Source organism: Ambystoma mexicanum, chromosome 6q (assembly GCF_040938575.1).
Source record: "Ambystoma mexicanum isolate Mex_15411 chromosome 6q, UKY_AmexF1_1, whole genome shotgun sequence".
Classification (NCBI taxonomy): Eukaryota; Metazoa; Chordata; class Amphibia; order Caudata; family Ambystomatidae; genus Ambystoma; species Ambystoma mexicanum.
In genome coordinates, this window is record NC_090937.1 from 1,468,622,156 (window position 1) to 1,468,638,984 (window position 16,829).

At 51.2% G+C, this 16,829-nt stretch overlaps 1 protein-coding gene across 1 annotated transcript in view; it reads left to right on the plus strand.

Moving 5' to 3' along the window:
• The window catches only part of PTCD3 (pentatricopeptide repeat domain 3), a 310,551-nt gene that overhangs the window by 144,354 nt on the left and 149,368 nt on the right, over positions 1-16,829 (plus strand). Inside the window, exon 21 of the mRNA XM_069632175.1 lies at positions 5,359-5,507. Within this exon, the coding sequence (XP_069488276.1) occupies positions 5,359-5,507 (149 nt within the window). The remainder of the gene's footprint in view (positions 1-5,358; positions 5,508-16,829) is intronic.

Here is a 16,829-nt window from a genome sequence, read left to right on the forward strand (position 1 = left end):
TAAGGCGGTGAGCGCACCTAAGGTGGTGAAGGCCTTGATCCATCCGACCAAGCCCTCTATCGAAACGGTCGCGGCGGCCCTGGCCCAGCCTGTGGAGGCTGCACCAGTGGTGGCGACCTCGGGGCCCAGAATCTCCCTGCCTCCTCGGAGGGAGTCTTCTTTTGTGCCCATCGATAGGACCCCCGTGAAACCCTCCGTGGGGAAGAAGAAGGGGGGGCAGGGCGTCGTCGTAGATTCGGCCTCAACCTCAGAAGAGGAGCTGATCGAGGTCTTAAGCCACGGCCTAGGCGTGGAACAAGACCAGCCCGTCGGAATGGGCCCCGACGCAGGTGACGACCACGACATCGTCGAGGATACCGACGGGGCCCCTGCTCGCCCGTCGGATTCCCCTCTGCCAGCGCCGCAAGACAACTCAGCGGCCATTTTGTTGGCTATACAGTCCTTATGCTCCGAGATAAGGACGAGACTACCGTTACCGACGGAGGAACCTCTCCCGTCGGGGGATCCAGAACCGGGACCTTCTGGTGTTCCCCCTACCAAGAAAAGAAGGATCCATCCACCACCTCCTTTTCAACCGTCGCGCCCCGTCCAGCCCTCCTCCCCGTCCACCCGAGGGGATGATACGGGGACTGACACGGCAGCGACGGGTACGGACGACGAGGCATACGACGAGGATTTTCCGTCGTCGCCTCCCACCAGGGCTTCTCCGCCCGACGAGATTGGATCGTTCCACTCAATGATCGCCAGGGCATCCGAGCTTTTCCAACTCTGCCCTGAGGAGAAGAAAAAGGAAGGCTTCCTTTACCAACGGCGCGAGGCCAAGAGGAAGACGGTCCTCGCAGTGCCTCTGTTGGACGACATTTGGGATGAGGGCCTTTCCCTCCTCAAGAACCCTTCCACGACGCCAGCGAAAAGAGACCGGTACGAGAAAAAGTACCGGGTCCCGGACTCGGCCCCCCTATGCCTCCGGGCGCAGCCCACCCCGGACTCCGTCGTCTCCGCGGCAGCCAGGAAGAAGGCGGGGGGGGGGTGCGGCCTCCACGTCGACTTCCCCGCCGGACGGCGAGGGAAAGAAATTGGATGCTATGGGACGTAGAGTCATCTCGTCGGCGGCGACGACGATTAAAGCGGCCAACGCCTTGGCTATCGTGGCCCGCTACGACAGGGAGCTCTGGTACAAGATGGCTCCCCTGCTGGATTTTCTGCCGGACGACAAGAGGGCGGAGGCCCTTGAGATCCTGCAGGAAGGTGAGGTGGCCTCGGACCACGCCATCACCGTGGCGACGGACATCGCCGACACTGGGTTCCGCCAGCTGGGCAACGGCGTTTGCCTTCGACGTCGTGGATGGCTCAAGGCTACAGGCTTTCGGCAGGACGTCCAGACCAGGGTCCTGGACATGCCCTTCGACGGGAACAACCTGTTTGGGAAGACAGTGGACGATTCCCTTCAGGCCATCAAGGCGGATATTGAGACGGCCCGGGCCCTTGGAGTACTGCAGCAACGGCGGACGCCCTTTCGGAGCGGCGGAGGCAAGGGCGCCTCCAAAGGTTCCGGCGGCGGTTTCGCTTCCTACCGTCAAGCGGCCCGCTCGTCGTCGCAAGAGGCCTACAGAGGACGAGGCAAGTCTGGCGGACCCCGCCGTCGTCGCCAAGGAGGTCAAGGCGGCAAGGCCGCGTCCAAGCAGGATTGAACCGGCCGTGGGGTCGGGCCCCCACCGAAGCACCCTATCGTCCTATCGTCGTTGGATTTGGAGGATGCCTACTTCCACATTCCCATCCTAAAGGGGCACCGAAAATTCCTCAGATTCGTGGTCCAAGGGCGTCATTACCAGTTCCCGACGGAGAAGTCCCTGCATATCAACGTCCTGGAGCTCCGTGCAGTGTTTTGGGCCCTCAGGTCCTTCCTTCCGTCCCTCAAGGGCAAGGTGGTGAGGATCTTCACCGACAACACCACCACCATGTTTTACATCAGGAAACAGGGCGGAACCAGGTCCCCAGCGCTGTCCAAGGAGGCGCAGGACCTGTGGCATTGGGCCGTCGCCCAAGGGATTCTTCTGGTGCCGTTTCATCTGGCAGGGATAAAAAAACACCATCGCCGACTCACTCAGCAGGGAGCTGCGCTCGTGCCACGAGTGGGAACTACGGCAGGATCTGGTGGATCGCCTCTTCCGACGGTGGGGCACACCCCAGATCGACCTGTTCGCGACGGCGACGAACACCAAGTGCCGGAGGTTCGCCAGCAGGTTTCCCCAGACGAGGAGCATGGGCGATGCTTTCTCGTTCCCCTGGGAGGGCCTGTTCCTCTACGCGTTCCCTCCCTTGCCTCTGCTAATCCGGCTCGTCAATCAGCTCAAGAGGTCACGGTGCAGGATGATCCTCTTCGCACCTGCGTGGCCGAGGCAGATATGGTTCCCGGACCTTCTGGACTTGTCGGCGCCCCCGCCAATCAAGCTGCCGGCGGACGCGGATCTACTCTCCAGGGAAGGAGGCGCCATCCTCCACCACGACCCGAGGTCGCTGAACTTGCAGGCCTGGCTCCTGCAGCGCTAGAGTTTGGAGGATACGACATACCGGCCGATTGCAGAGAGGTTCTTGCAAAGGCCAGGGCGTCCTCGACTCTTAAATGCTACGGACACAAATGGAAGAGGTTCTCTGTCTGGTGCCACGCACAGAAGATTAACCCTCTACGGATTACGGCTCCCCAAGTACTGCCGTACCTGCTGACGCTGGCCAAAGCTGGTCTGGCACACGCGTCCATCAAGATTCATCTTGCTGCGATCTCCCGATACACCAGAACCACGGGCCGGACGTCCTTGTGGTCTCATCGTCTGGTGAAAGAGTTCATGAAGGGACTGTTCAGATCGTTCCCGCCGGTGAAGGCTCCGGCCCCGGCGTGGGAGCTCAACGTGGTGCTGACCAAGCTCATGGGACCTCCGTTCGAGCCTCTGCACTCGGCCCCGTTGAAGTTTCTATCGTGGAAAACAGCTTTTCTCGTGGCCATCACCTCCGCACGACGAGTGGGAGAGATCCAGGCCCTTTCCTGCAAGGCCCCGTACTTGACTTTCCACGACACGAGGGTAGTGCTCAGGACGCACCCCTCCTTCATGCCCAAGGTACCGTCGGACCTTCATCTCAACGAACCCTTGGTGTTACCTGTGTTCTTCCCGTCGCCTTCGTCGCCGGCTGAGAGGACTTTGCACTCGCTGGATGTAGCTAGAGCGCTGAAGTTCTACGTGGACCGCACGAAAGGTTTTCGGAAGACGTCACAACTCTTTGTGAACTTTGGACCTGTCAATCAGGGGAAGGCTCTCTCGAAGGCTTCCATCTCCAGATGGCTCTCCGGCTGTATCATGTACTGTCACCGGTTGGCAAACCGACCGCTGCCTGGCCGTCCGAGAGCCCATTCCACCAGAGCGATCGCAGCTACCACGGCGTTCCTATCTGGTGTGCCCCTGCTGGACATATGCAGGGCTGCTACGTGGAGGTCGACGCACACCTTCACGAAATTCTACTGCGTCGACCGGGATTCCAGGGAGGAGTCCAGGGTCGGCCAAGCAGTGCTGCGCAACCTGTTCGCCTGAGGTGAGCCTGGTGAGGAGGTAAGATGCTTAATGTTGAGTTGATGTGATGCTTAATGTTGAGCCTTTGCCACCTCCCGTGGTTGTGCATGTGTGTACTGCTATGTATTCTTTATTCATGAGCATGTGAATCCATGCCAGACCCCATGCTGGAGAAGCAACAAGTTACTTACCTGTAACTGTTGTTCTCCAGCATGGGTCTGGCATGGATTCACATGCGAACCCTCCCGCCTACCCCTCTGCGGCTCTTCACTTGGTCATACTGCCACTTCACGTGCTTCCAAATCTGAAGATGGCGGCCAGAGGCGGTGCTTAGGTAGAGGGCAGTCATTGGCTGTGGTCAGTATGACGCAGAGACCAGTGATTGGTTATTACTACGAAAGACAGATCAGAAACGAAACTGATACTGGTTTTTTCTTTACCGAGGATTCCCAGCCTGACGACGGGGAATATTCATGAGCATGTGAATCCATGCCAGACCCATGCTGGAGAACAACAGTTACAGGTAAGTAACTTGTTCCTTAGATATGTGCCATTCTGAAAAGTGTATATATAGGATTTACTTACCTTGGAAAAAGCTGTGTGCCTTCCCAAATAAGTATTCTCAAAGTCTTAATTTCCTTAGTGTCTCCCCAGTCTAAAAAAAAGTAGATGGGTTGACTGAGTTGTGTTCCTCTCTTCCCAAAAGTAATGCTGTTGGTTTCACTTTATTATTCCTGTTAGGATAATTGTATGAGTGTCCCCAATTGGGTTTTGCTTCTCCTGACTTAGAATAAGTCTGCCTAGATCATACTCGCCTTTAAGGTTGCTGGTAGGTCCTTACAAAATTATATAGGTTTTACTTACCTTGCATAGCTGTGTGGCATCCAAAAATAAATTATTTCTTCCCTTAGTCTGAACTGAAAAGCAACTGCAATACATTATTACACAAAAAGGATCTTACTAACCTGATATAACTGTTATCCAAAACGTAGTCCATGGTTAATACTGTTCCTAGAATCTGTGTTCCACTAGATGAGAAGTATATTGGGCAGCTGAATTACTATGTGATTTCTTGCTGAGTCACAGTACAACTGCTAGGGTTTAATAAAGGAACTATTGGTTTTGACTTCCCTAGCACTACTGTTAGATGTTTAAAATAAGGTTATTTGTTTTGGTCTTTGAACCTGCAAGCCAGGTTTTTTAATGTGTTTATATGATCTGTGATGGTGCTTATTTCCCCAATATTTATCTTGGCCTACTTGTATTTAAATAAACGATTTATTTTTACAATAGTCAGTGTTTCATTGGACAATATTTGTATAAAAATTTCTTTGTACTGATTATACAGCCCTCTCCATTCTAAGATAAGCCTGGCTGCATTGTCTACGCTACCATGAACTCAGGTGGTACATCCTTATACTAAGAGTGGGGTCTTGTACTGCCCATTTGAATGGTTTTACTAAGCCCTTAAGTTGGATTTCAGAAACAGTATCCTCTTCCACTTGCCTACCACCACCACCCTTGTGGGACACTTCCTCCTGCACTCCTCCCTCTGCCCCAATGCACTTGCCACCTTGTCATGCACTTGCACAGTAGGATTCTCACAAGATCAATATAAGTTATATTTTAGTTTAGTTTATTTATTTGTAAATGTATGTATTTCTACTTTTGTTATTCCCATGTCCCCTCCCGCCCCTTCCTCTTGTCTTCTGGCGCCTGGAAACACTGTGTAAAAGCGCTGTACAAATGACCAATATAAAAACAAATTCTTGAACTTCTTCCACCATACTTTCTCTAGATCCAGTCTGCTTTTGCTGACACTGCTCTTGATATAAAGGCTGCATATGAGGTCAGAGACAAAAGGAAAGCGCCTATGGAATGGACAGGCAACAGTTTGGCCAATGCTGCCACTCTTCTGATAAGAGCGGGGAGAACAGAGGAAGCTTGGTAATGTGGACTGTTTGAATTTTGTTTACACGTTCCTCAAAAGACTCGGAACTGCCTAATGCTAAAAAGGTGGGGGGGTCCTTAAACATAGACTGCTTCTACTAAATGCTTCTTGCACTGTCAGGACCTTGTGACAGCGGGGTGGATATGTTCCACCTTTTTTTTTTTTTTACTAGGCTAAAATATCCCATGGAAAAAGATACCATAGAAAAAAGGGAAAGGTTAAACAATTTAACATTGAAAGTAATGTAATCGGTAGTAAAGAAGGTAAATAAGTTGTAAATTAAAAACAATGGGCCTCATTTCAAGTATGACGGTCTGGAAAGAGTGTTACTGGTAGCACCATACCGGCACAGTTTTCCAGATCGGCACATTGAGTTATTAATGCGGCAACACAACTACCGCAAAGTCACACCCTCGCCACTGCATCCGGCAGCACCGTGACCGTAAACCACAGAATGAGTCGCCGGACATGCCTGAATTACTGTCAGTGTTGGTACCGGCACATTCAGAGTACCGCCTACACGGAGTGGCACAGTGAATACCACGCCTGTAATACCGGCACAGCGGACCAGGTGTTAAACAGTGCCAGGTGAGCTGCAACTCAACCATTCTTGCAAACGGGCCCTAGGTGTCCAAAATCAGCCCAGCTTCACACCATTGACCACTGGGAATGTACAAAAGGACCACACCCACACCAAACCCCCCTCCCAACACAACCATGCTGGCAAACGGGCCCCAGGTGTCCAAAATCAGCTCAGCTGCACCCCATTGGCCACTGGGAATGTACAAAAAGGACCACACTAACCACCCCCTCTCCCCCAACACAACCATGCTGGCAGTCGCTGTAACAGCAGTTGGGCTAGGGAATCTGTAAGGAGGTATTGAGGATGCAGCAGCAGAGAGGCAGAGGCGCAGGAGGCGAATGAGGAATCAGTTGGCCATGCAGAACATCAATGGTCAGCCAGTAACACCTCGCAGGCAGCCACCAATACTCCGCATCAGGGCCACGCCGTGGAACCTGACCCCAAGCCAAATCCACACACTGTACCGGCTTGACAGGGAGACAATTACATCAATTGTCACCACGATTCATGACTACATCAGCAGCCTGGTACGTATACGGACTGCAATCCCCCCCTTTGCTGAAGGTAGTGTCAGTACTGCAATTCCTGGAAACCGGCACATAGCAATACACCATGGGTGAGCTGCATGGGCTGTCACAACCCTGTTTCTCAAGGGTTTTGTTCCAGGTCCTGGATGCTCTGCTGCGCCATGTGGCAGACCACATTGCCCTACCCTGAACCCCTGCCCAGGTGAATGCCCAAGTGGTCTTCATGCCCTGGCAGGCATGCCCAATTGCATTGGTGCGTTAGATTGCACCCATGTAGAGCAGACATGCATTTGAGGCAGTGTATTGAAACCGGAAACAATTCCACTCCCTCAATGTGCAGATGGTCTGTGATGCTAAACGCCTCATCACCCATTTTTGCACCCAGTTTCCGGTATCCACCCACGATCCAAGGGTACTGAGGAACTCCACGCTGCCAGTGTACATGGCACAGCAGAGAGTGCACTTGGCTGTTTGATGAGTAGAATGACTAATGCATGACCTCTGTGTAGTGGGGGACGGGGGGTGTTAGATGCAGTCAGAGCATGTGCCAAATGCAACCTAATACACAAATTGCATCCCTGATTTGAAAGGCATGGAACGCATGTACCAAATGGGCAAACGGATCACACCCAATCATTTTGACGTCAGAGGCAACTCAAAAGTACCACATGTACCAGAATGCATCACACCATTCACAAAAATTCCGTCAATAAGACTGTGCTCATCCCCACCGCCTGCATCGAACAAGTCAACTGCAATCCTACACACCACCAGCAGTGCACCCCTCAGCATGTAGCCAGTACACATGCCTGTCACAAGAGTACATACCCATAACACATGGATGTGAACCTGCATTTGGCACACAGGAATGAATGGCAGTAATGAGCAATGTTCAACATATCAATGGACACAGTATGGGTTTATGCAGTGGGCATAGGAGGGCATGGAGGCATAGGCCAACATGGCAAGTTGTGTGAAAATCGGTGACGGAAAAAGTGACTCCAAACCAGCATGTCAACAACCCTGCATGGGGACCAAGGCAATTGTCTCCATGCCAATCGACAACCGCCATCCCCTACACAACTGTGCAGCAAGCACTAATTGCACATTACAATGCATACACCCACCGCAAACAGTACCCAATTCCGACAATGAAGGACAACCACACCCATGCTGCATCATGTGTGATGAAAAATAAACGTATCGCTGCACACATGTACCCTTCTCCAGCATGGGGTCTGGCATGGATTCACATGCTCATAAATATGCCCAGTCAGGCCGTGAATCCTCAGTAAAAGAAAAATGTTTCACTTTCACTGTCTCTTTCCTATAAACCAATCACTGAGCTCTGGGTCATACTGCCTCAGCCAATGACTGACTTCTCTAAGCCCCTCCTGTGCCAGCCATCTTCAGATTTTTACAGCACGTTCAAGTGTTGGGAGTCCTTGTTTTGCTTCGAGCTTTTCTACTTTTTCACGCTTTTCGATACAAGTTTTTATTTTTGTCAAATGGAGCCTGTGTGCTCTCGTTTTGACTGGCAAGCAGGGGATCAGTTTGTCAGTGTCTTTCAACGCCCCTCCAGGGCAAGAATCAACAAGAGTTTAATCGAAGATTCCTAAAGGCCATAGGGCCTACACTGAACACTAGACCAAGTCGGAGAAGGAGGGAGGCTCACTCTTAAAGCTCTGCTTCAGCTGCTGATTGAGGAGTGCGTTTGTGGAGGACAAACACTCTGTGCCTCTACTGTGTCCATCTGGACAACAGCGAAGCGGATTGTGAAATCTGCCTTGGGTTCTCCAAGCGCACCATCAAGCATTGTCACAGTGGGTTGGTGGCGTGGTTCAACGCTAAGGCCTCTACCCTGTGCGGAAAGCAGGGGCATGCCTCGCCCAGGACCGGCCGGTCCGAAGAGCGGGCGTCTAAGTCCTTTGAGGGCGCTCAAGACAAGTTCAAGCACTGCAAGTCAGTTTCCTTTGGGGTCGCCGCGCAAGCCGACGCCGTGACGGGCAGGGCGTGTTCATCTTCGCCATCTGCCTCAATCTCCAGTCATCCCTCCAGCTTCTCCTCGAAGAGTTAATCGGCTAACCCAGGGAAGCTGCGGGAGAAGCCAGAGAAGACCAAGGCGCAGGGAAAGGTGTCCGAACTGCCCCTCAAAGCCCAGGTGGTCAAGACTAAGTCCTCGACGATCGAGCTGGTGGCGGCCACCCTCTTGAAGGCGAAGGGGGCTGATCCCGTCCAGGGGATCCCAGCGGCGCCCAGAGTGGCCCTACCCTTGAGGCGGGAGGCCTCTCCCAAGCCGGTGGAGAGAACGCCGGAGAAGAGCATGCCATCCCAAAGCCAGAGACTGACCCCATAGGATGCAAAAAGGGGCGGGGGTGGAGCCTTCAACCGTGCTCCCAGGGCAAGGATGTTTCTTCCTCTGGTGAGGAGGACTTTGTGTCCGTTCACACTGTCTTGGAGGACGTGGGGAACGACGACTGTAGGAATGCCGAGGACGACTGCAGAAACGCTGATGGGGCGCTGATGTGGGCGCTGGGCCCAGCAAGGCCACCTCCCAGGGATGTGTTGCTGGACATCCTCTCAACTCTCCACACCATGGTGTTTGAGATCCAGAAGAGGAAGCCAATGGCACCACCGGCACCTTGTCTGCCTCTGGCGAAGAGAAAGCGGCACCCTACGCCGCCTCCTCAACAGCCGGATATGCACACTCCTCCAATCCCCCTCCCTTTCCCCACCCCCTTCTCTTAGGGATATGGGGACGGACACGGCAACAACGGGGACGTGCCACCGAGGGCTTCTGCCCCGGACGAAGTGGGGTCATTCCATGCCATGGTCTTCCAGCTGACGCCAGAAGAGACCAAGAAAGAAGGTTTCCTTTACCAACGACGTGAGGACAAAAGGAAGACCATTCTGGCAATACCTCTCCTGGACAACATTTGGGATGAGGGCCTGGCGCTAGTGAGAAACCCAGCCTCAGCCCTGGCTGTTGCAGAGAATTCTCATTTCTGTGCTAATTCCCTTCAACCTTAGTGACCCCCAGCTCTTTGCTGGACTTTAGGACTTTTTAATATTAACCCTGGAGTGAGTGAGCCTTTTTCTCACTCCTTCACGTGTTTTTAGATGATTTGATTGTGTTTCCTTTGTTCTCCTTGTTAGGGAGAATTCTCATTCTATGGCTAATGTCCCTTACCTATAGAGTCCCCCAGCAGCTTTGCTGGATTTGAAGGGTTTGTTCCTTTTCTCCTGCTAAGAGTGAGTCTCTTTTTCCCACTCTTAGGCATTTTTGCTATGCGTCTCCTAGGCTATTTTTGTGTTTAATGTGCAGTGACACAGGGGTAGTCACGACCCCCAAACATATACTCCATACCCTGGGACTGACTACTGTCTCCCAGGGCATGTAAAGTCCCAATTGACTTTACTAGTCAAGTTTTATGAACTTAACCAGTACAAACCATCTTACTATGGAGGTACTGGAAAGGGTTAATAGTTTTTCCCTTATGCTCTTTTTCGAGAGGGTACCGTACAGTCCCTCTCTCAAAAGTTTCTGGCTGGTGGCAGTGGTTACTACCGTAAATATTTGACCGCAAATATTTCCCTAAGGGATTTTCCCATTGTTCGAGGCTACCACTTTTTCTGGCAGCCTCTAACATACCGCCGGTGCATTTTAATATTAACTTGACTCCGGTAGGTTTTAAATGCCAGAACTTTAATATAACTTCTTTCTCGTGTCTTTCTCTAAACTCCTAAACCAGGTCGGGGATCCTTTGTTCGTCCTTTTGGCGGGCTTCTGCCAAGAAGCCCTCCTTTCGACGCCACTAAGTCTGGGGTGGGTCCATTGTGTGGGAGGGGGGAGTAGGACCCCTGGACAGGGTTGCCTCAGGTACCCATGTTGCACTCTATCCTGATAGGCTGGAGGGTCTCCCGCCAAGATGACCACTCCACTGTGTGAGTGACAGCTAGGCTGTATGACTGGGGGATCTTTTTGCATAAAAGCAGGGTCCTGAGGACTGGAAGAGCAAGACATCGCCATTGGAACTAAGAAACCGAAGAGGAGAGAAGCCAAAGACATCTGCAATGACTGAACCACCGGTGAAGCCCTGCTGCAGCGTCTCACCACTTTGCTCCACACGACTATAGAAGATCTTCATCTGCAAGAGCCTTCTTCCCTTGAGCTGGTGGGGCTTTAACCAGTTTGCCAATCGCCTTTCCGGACCTGCCTTGGTCGAATCACCATTACCCTGTACTCGGAGGCCGGATAGCCAGGCACCAGCACACCCGGACCGTGATTGAAAGGAGCGTAACTTTTATTCGTTGGGCAGCACCGCAGCTGGTTTCATCCCTGGGTAGTAACTCAAACGTTCCTCCACGACCAGGGCGGAACGTTTGAGTTACTGGCCGCTAACTACCAGGGTAATAGCGGCCAGTACAATCAGAGGGGTCAACGCCGTGGCAAGGGAAGAGGCCGGGGTTCCACCCCCAGAGGCTCCCAAGCCAACAACACCACCAAGTGACGCGAAGATTCGCGTCCCCTCCCATGCAACGCCGGTCGGGGGCCGGTTCACATCCTTCCTTCCAGCATGGGAGGGAATAACATCAGACCGCTGGGTACTTTCCACCGTAGCCTGCGGCTACTGTATAGAGTTCAACAGTTCCCCAACATACAGACCCCCGAGGGGACGCCGCATGACACCAGAACACCTTGCCATCCTTCTCCAAGAAGTGGACCAACTGCTGGAAAAAGGAGCCATAGAGGTCGTGCCTCTATCTCAGGTAATGGAAGGTATTTATTCAGTGTACTTCCTTGTACCCAAAAAGGATCTAACCATGCGCCCTGTATTAGATCTGCGCCCAGCGAACAAGTTTGTCAAACCACAAAAGTTTCGTATGGTGACCTTACAGGAAGTGATCCCACTGCTATCACAGGGAGATTACATGACAACACTGGACATGAAAGATGCATACGTTCATATTTTAATGTTGCCAGCGCACAGAAAATACCTCAGGTTCATGATAGAGGGCAAACACTACCAGTTCAGAGTGCTACCCTTAGGCATAGCATCTGCACCAAGGGTATTCACGAAAGTACTGGCAGTGGCAGCAGCCCACCTGCGCAGGTTATCCATCCCAGTATACCCTTACCTCGATGACTGGCTCATAACAGGGGATTCTTACGAGACATGCTTCTCAAACACCCAAAAGACTGTAGACCTTTTGTTCCAACTGGGCTTCTCCATCAACGAGAAGAAGTCCAGCTTAGACCCCAGCCAAGTCAAACAATTCCTAGGGGCTCTAATTCGAACAAAGGACGGCCTCGTCTTCCCCTCCAACGAGAGGGTCCAAAACATGCTGTTTCAGATCCCCCAATATGTGGCAGGTCGAGAGGTGAAGGTGCGCAAAGCGATGCGATTGCTAGGTATGATGGCGTTGTGTATTTATTTGGTACCTCGCGCGCCTGCGCATGCAATGCAAGAGTGGCTCAACAGCCAGTGGTGTCAGGCCAGCGGACAATGGGACGATCTAGTGGTGGTCTCGCAAGCCTTGGTTCTCTCGCTACGGTGGTGGACAAAGGAAAACCTGATAATAGGGAAACCGTTTGCCACACCCGCGGTAGAGGCCACTCTAACCACGGACGCATCCCTCACAGGATGGGGGCTCACCTATCCCATCAGACTGCGCAGAGTGTGGACTCCGAACGTAGCATCCAAGCACATAAACCTACTGGAGCTACTGGCGGTGTTCAAAGCACTAAAAGCCTTCCAGGAACACCTACAAGGGAAGACAGTGATGGTCCTTACAGACAGCACCACAGCCGTGTACTACATAAACAAGCAGGGGGGCACCCACTCTCCAGGACTGTCCAAGCTGTCCCAGAATATAGTGGGCTCTCAAACACAACATGTTCCTACTCTCACAACACGTACCAGGGGAACTCAATCTGCTAGAGACTTCTCCCCTGCCCGAAGAGTACGAATGGCGATTGCACGAAGACATCGTCTTAGATGTCTTCACGCAATGGGGATTCCCGGAAATAGACCTGTTCGCAACTCTGGAGAGCTCACAATGCCAAAGTTACGCCTCCAGGTACCCCCAGAACCAGTCCAAGGGGAACGGTCTGTCGATTCAATGGTCAGGGAAATTTGTTTACCCCTTTCCCCCCCGACTCCCCTTCTCAACAAAGTGGTGCACAAGATGCACCAGGAGCAAGTTACCATGATACTAGTGGCCCCAATGTGGGCCCGGCAGCCATGGTTCGCACACTTGATGATGTCCCTATCCCCCCCCAGTGAAACTTCCCTGCCCGTACAACATGCTGTCACAAGACAGGGGCAGGACACTGCATCCATGCCCTCAGACCATGAACTTAGCAGCCTGGCTCCTGCGATCATAGAGTTTGGACATCTAGAACTCCCGCAGAGATGCATGGACATCCTCAGGGAAGCCAGAAAACCTAATACTCGCCACTGCTATTCTAGCAAGTGGAGGAGATTTGTCATCTGGTGTAGAGGAAAGAGCAGCAACCCGGTTGACTGCTCCCCCACACATATTGTTCTGTACTCGACCCATTTATTGGATTCAGGTCTAGTGTTCAATTCCATTAAAGTCCACCTGGCGGCACTTTCTGAATACACCACTTCCCAACTTAGTGTCGTGGTGGAAGATCCTAGTTATTAAGGCCTTCATGGAGGGGGGTAAAGAGAATACACCCTCCGATAGCTAACCCAGCTCCCGGATGGGACTTAAATGTGGTACTTTCTAAACTCATGGGCTCGCCTTTTGAACCCATGCACAAGGCAACTCTTAAAGACCTCACTCTTAAGACTGCTTTCCTAATAGCTATCACCTCCATTAGGAGAGTAAGTGAACTACAGGCTCTTTCTGTTCAAGACCCCTTCGTAACAGTTCACAAGGATAAGGTGGTTCTACGCACACACCCAAGGTTTGCACCAAAATTCATCTCGAAATTCCATGTAAACCAGTCAATAGAACTACCAACGTTCTTTCAAAACCCTTCCAACTTGGGAGAAAAAAGTCTGCATACACTAGATGTACGCAGAGCGGTCATGTTCTACATGGAAAGAACCAGGCCACTGAGAAAGACTAATCAGTTCTTTGTCTCGGTGGCAGCAGGAAGAGAAGGATATGAAGTCTCAAAGTCCACGATATCTAGATGGATTGTTCAATGCATCACTCTCTGTTACACTCTTGCTAAGAGAACTACCCTTCAAGCCAAGAGCGCATTCTACTCGAGGCACTGGGGCTTCCATAGCGTTCATTGCAAATGTTCCCCTTGAATCCATCTGCAAAGCGGCTACCTGGAGTTCTGTGCACACCTTTACAAAACACTACTGTCTAGATGCACACTCTAGATCTGACTCCCAGGTGGGACAGGCAGTATTAAGACATCTTTTCTCTACTGTTCCTTCTCATAACCCACCGCCAACTCCGGGTACTGCTCGCTAGTCTATGCACAACATGTGATTCTAAGCAGATTAACAAACATCAGAAGACAATGCATTACTTACCGTAAAAGCATTTCTGATGGTTGTATCTGCTTAGATTCACATGCGCCCACGCTTCCTCCCCGCTCGGATGGAAGGAACATAGACACCTTCCTACATCTCTCTCTCTTTTCTGTACTCACTCACGTATAGAAGGCTCCCTCAGGGCAGAAAAAATACAAACAGAGGGACCTCGACGCGTGAGGGATTGTGGGTACAACGCACGTCACTATAGGGATAGTGTTACAGACGCGCCTCGTCGACGTCCCCTTTTCCACTACGAAAAAACAAAATGCAATACTCCGCAGTGACCACTGGATGTCGGACCTATGCACAGCATGTGAATCTAAGCAGATACAACCATCAGAAATGCTTTTACGGTAAGTAATGCATTGTCATATTATCCACCAAATCAGTGAGCATTCGTATTGCCACCCATAACTTCTTGCAGGCTATTAATGCGAAATTTGCTCCTGAGTCCCTGCTGGATTAGAACTATAGGTATTCGCCCAGTGGGTTGATGTATCTTAATATATTAGAAACCATGATGTTGCTATGGATTACAAATTTCATTCCAGGTCAAACCTTGTGATTGACCAAATGTTTGAGACTTATTTTATGCCAACAAATATATGAGTGGAAATTATAAATTGTGTCTATCTAAGCTTAGGTAGGTTTATTTTACCTCTATTTCTATTCTCATTCTAATATGCTCCATAGTTTTATTTTTTGTCTTTTTTTTTTTTTAATTAAGTCTCACACAATGATTTGGTTAACCTTAGCAATTCTGGTTGACTTGCACTTCTGTCTCTTTTGTCGTGAATATCATATGTTAAATTGTAATTAGTATTATGTATATTCTGCCTTTGAGTAACTTCCACACTTCTATTATTTTAGCATTACTCATTTTTTGTATTTTTATGTAAAAATGTCTGTTTGAATATTGAAAAAGTTGATGTATTCAGCTGTATTCAATAAAGAAAAAAGAAAATATATATATATATATATATATATATATATATATATATATATATATATATATATATATATATATTTTTAATACAAAGCTTTGGTCAGTGTTTCCTTGTGCCATAGTACTGTAGGCCTATTGTGTAAACCCTGAATACTGCTCATCTTGAGATAAGTCTGACTGCTCAGCCACAGCTACCAACTAAATCTTTGTGGTACAGACTGATACCAAAGGGGATTTATTGCTCTCACCTGTAGTTTTAATCTTCTGTAGTGCTCCCTAAGAGAACTGCACAGGATTCTGCCTAATACTCTTGCATGGGGTCTGGTATGGATTCACATGCTCATGAATATTCCCCGTCAGGCTGGGAATCCTCGGTAAAAGAAAGTTTCACTTTAGTTTATAAACTGTCTTTCTCCTATAAGCCAATGACTGAGCTCTGGCTCTGACTCGGTGACGAGGGAAAGGTCGGGCGGCACGCCCTCAGACGAAGGCGACGGCGAGGAGAGCATCAAGGACTGAGGTCTTCTGGACGAGACTTTGGATCCCGCTGCCTGCACCGCTTCCGCCACCTACACCGCAGCTGCCTCCCAGAGATCTTGTCGGTGGACATTCTGCAGACCCTCCATACCCTTGTATCGAAGATACAGATGAGGATGCCGGCGATGCCTCTGCCTGTCTACCCAGCGGCACTGGTGCCACCCACCCCACTGTCTGGAGAACCACCTTCCAAGAAGAGGAAGAGGCACCCTATGCCTCCTTGCCACCCGTCGCCACCTTTACCTGCGCTCCTTACTGTTGATGCAGAGTTGGAAACAGCGACGACGGGCATGGGCTACGGCGGCATGGGTGACCTACCGTCTCCTCATCCCAGATCCTCTCCGCCAGACGAGATATGCTTGTTCCATGTGATGACTGCCAGGGCTTTGGATCTCTTCCAGCTCGCTCCTGAGGAGGGTTTCTTATACCAGTGCCGCAAGGTAAAGGGAGAGCATCGTGTCGGTCCCACTCTTGGATGATATTTGGGACGAAGGACTGGCACTCATGAAGAACCAGTCCACAGCACCGGTCAAGAAGAAATATAGGGTCGCAGACTCTGCTCCCAAGTGCTTGCGGGACCAACCGTCGCCTGATTCGGTGGTATCCGCAGCAGCCAAGAAGTCGCCAGGTTCTTCATCTTTGCCAGCTTCCACACCGCCGGACAACGAGGGGAAGAAGTTGGATTCTGTGGGACGAGTTATCTACTCCATAGCGACTACAATCAAAGCCACCAATGCCCTCGCTATCGTATCGTACTATGACCGGGAGCTGTGGTTCAAACTCGCTCCCCTGCTAGACCTCCTCCCCAGACAAGAGGCCGGAAGCGTTGGAGATTCTGCAAGAGGGGGAGGTGGAGCCGGATAACATTCACGGTGGCCACGGACATCCCAGACACGGGTTTCCGCCAGATGGGCAACATCGTTTGCCTTCGTCACCGTGGCTGGCTCGGGGCCACCAACTTTCGACAGGAGGTCCAGACAAGGGTTTTGGACATGCCCTTTGATGGAGACAATTTGTTCCCGAAGGCTGTGAATGACTCTCTCCAAGCCATCAAGGCAGACGGACGGCATGTGCCTTGGGCATGCTAACGAAATGACAGCTGTCATTTCGGTTCGCAGGAGGTAAGTCACCCCCCCTTCTTCGGAGGGTTGCTGTGGGTGCTCCTCCTCATACCGCCGATCTTCGGCCCAGGAGACCAA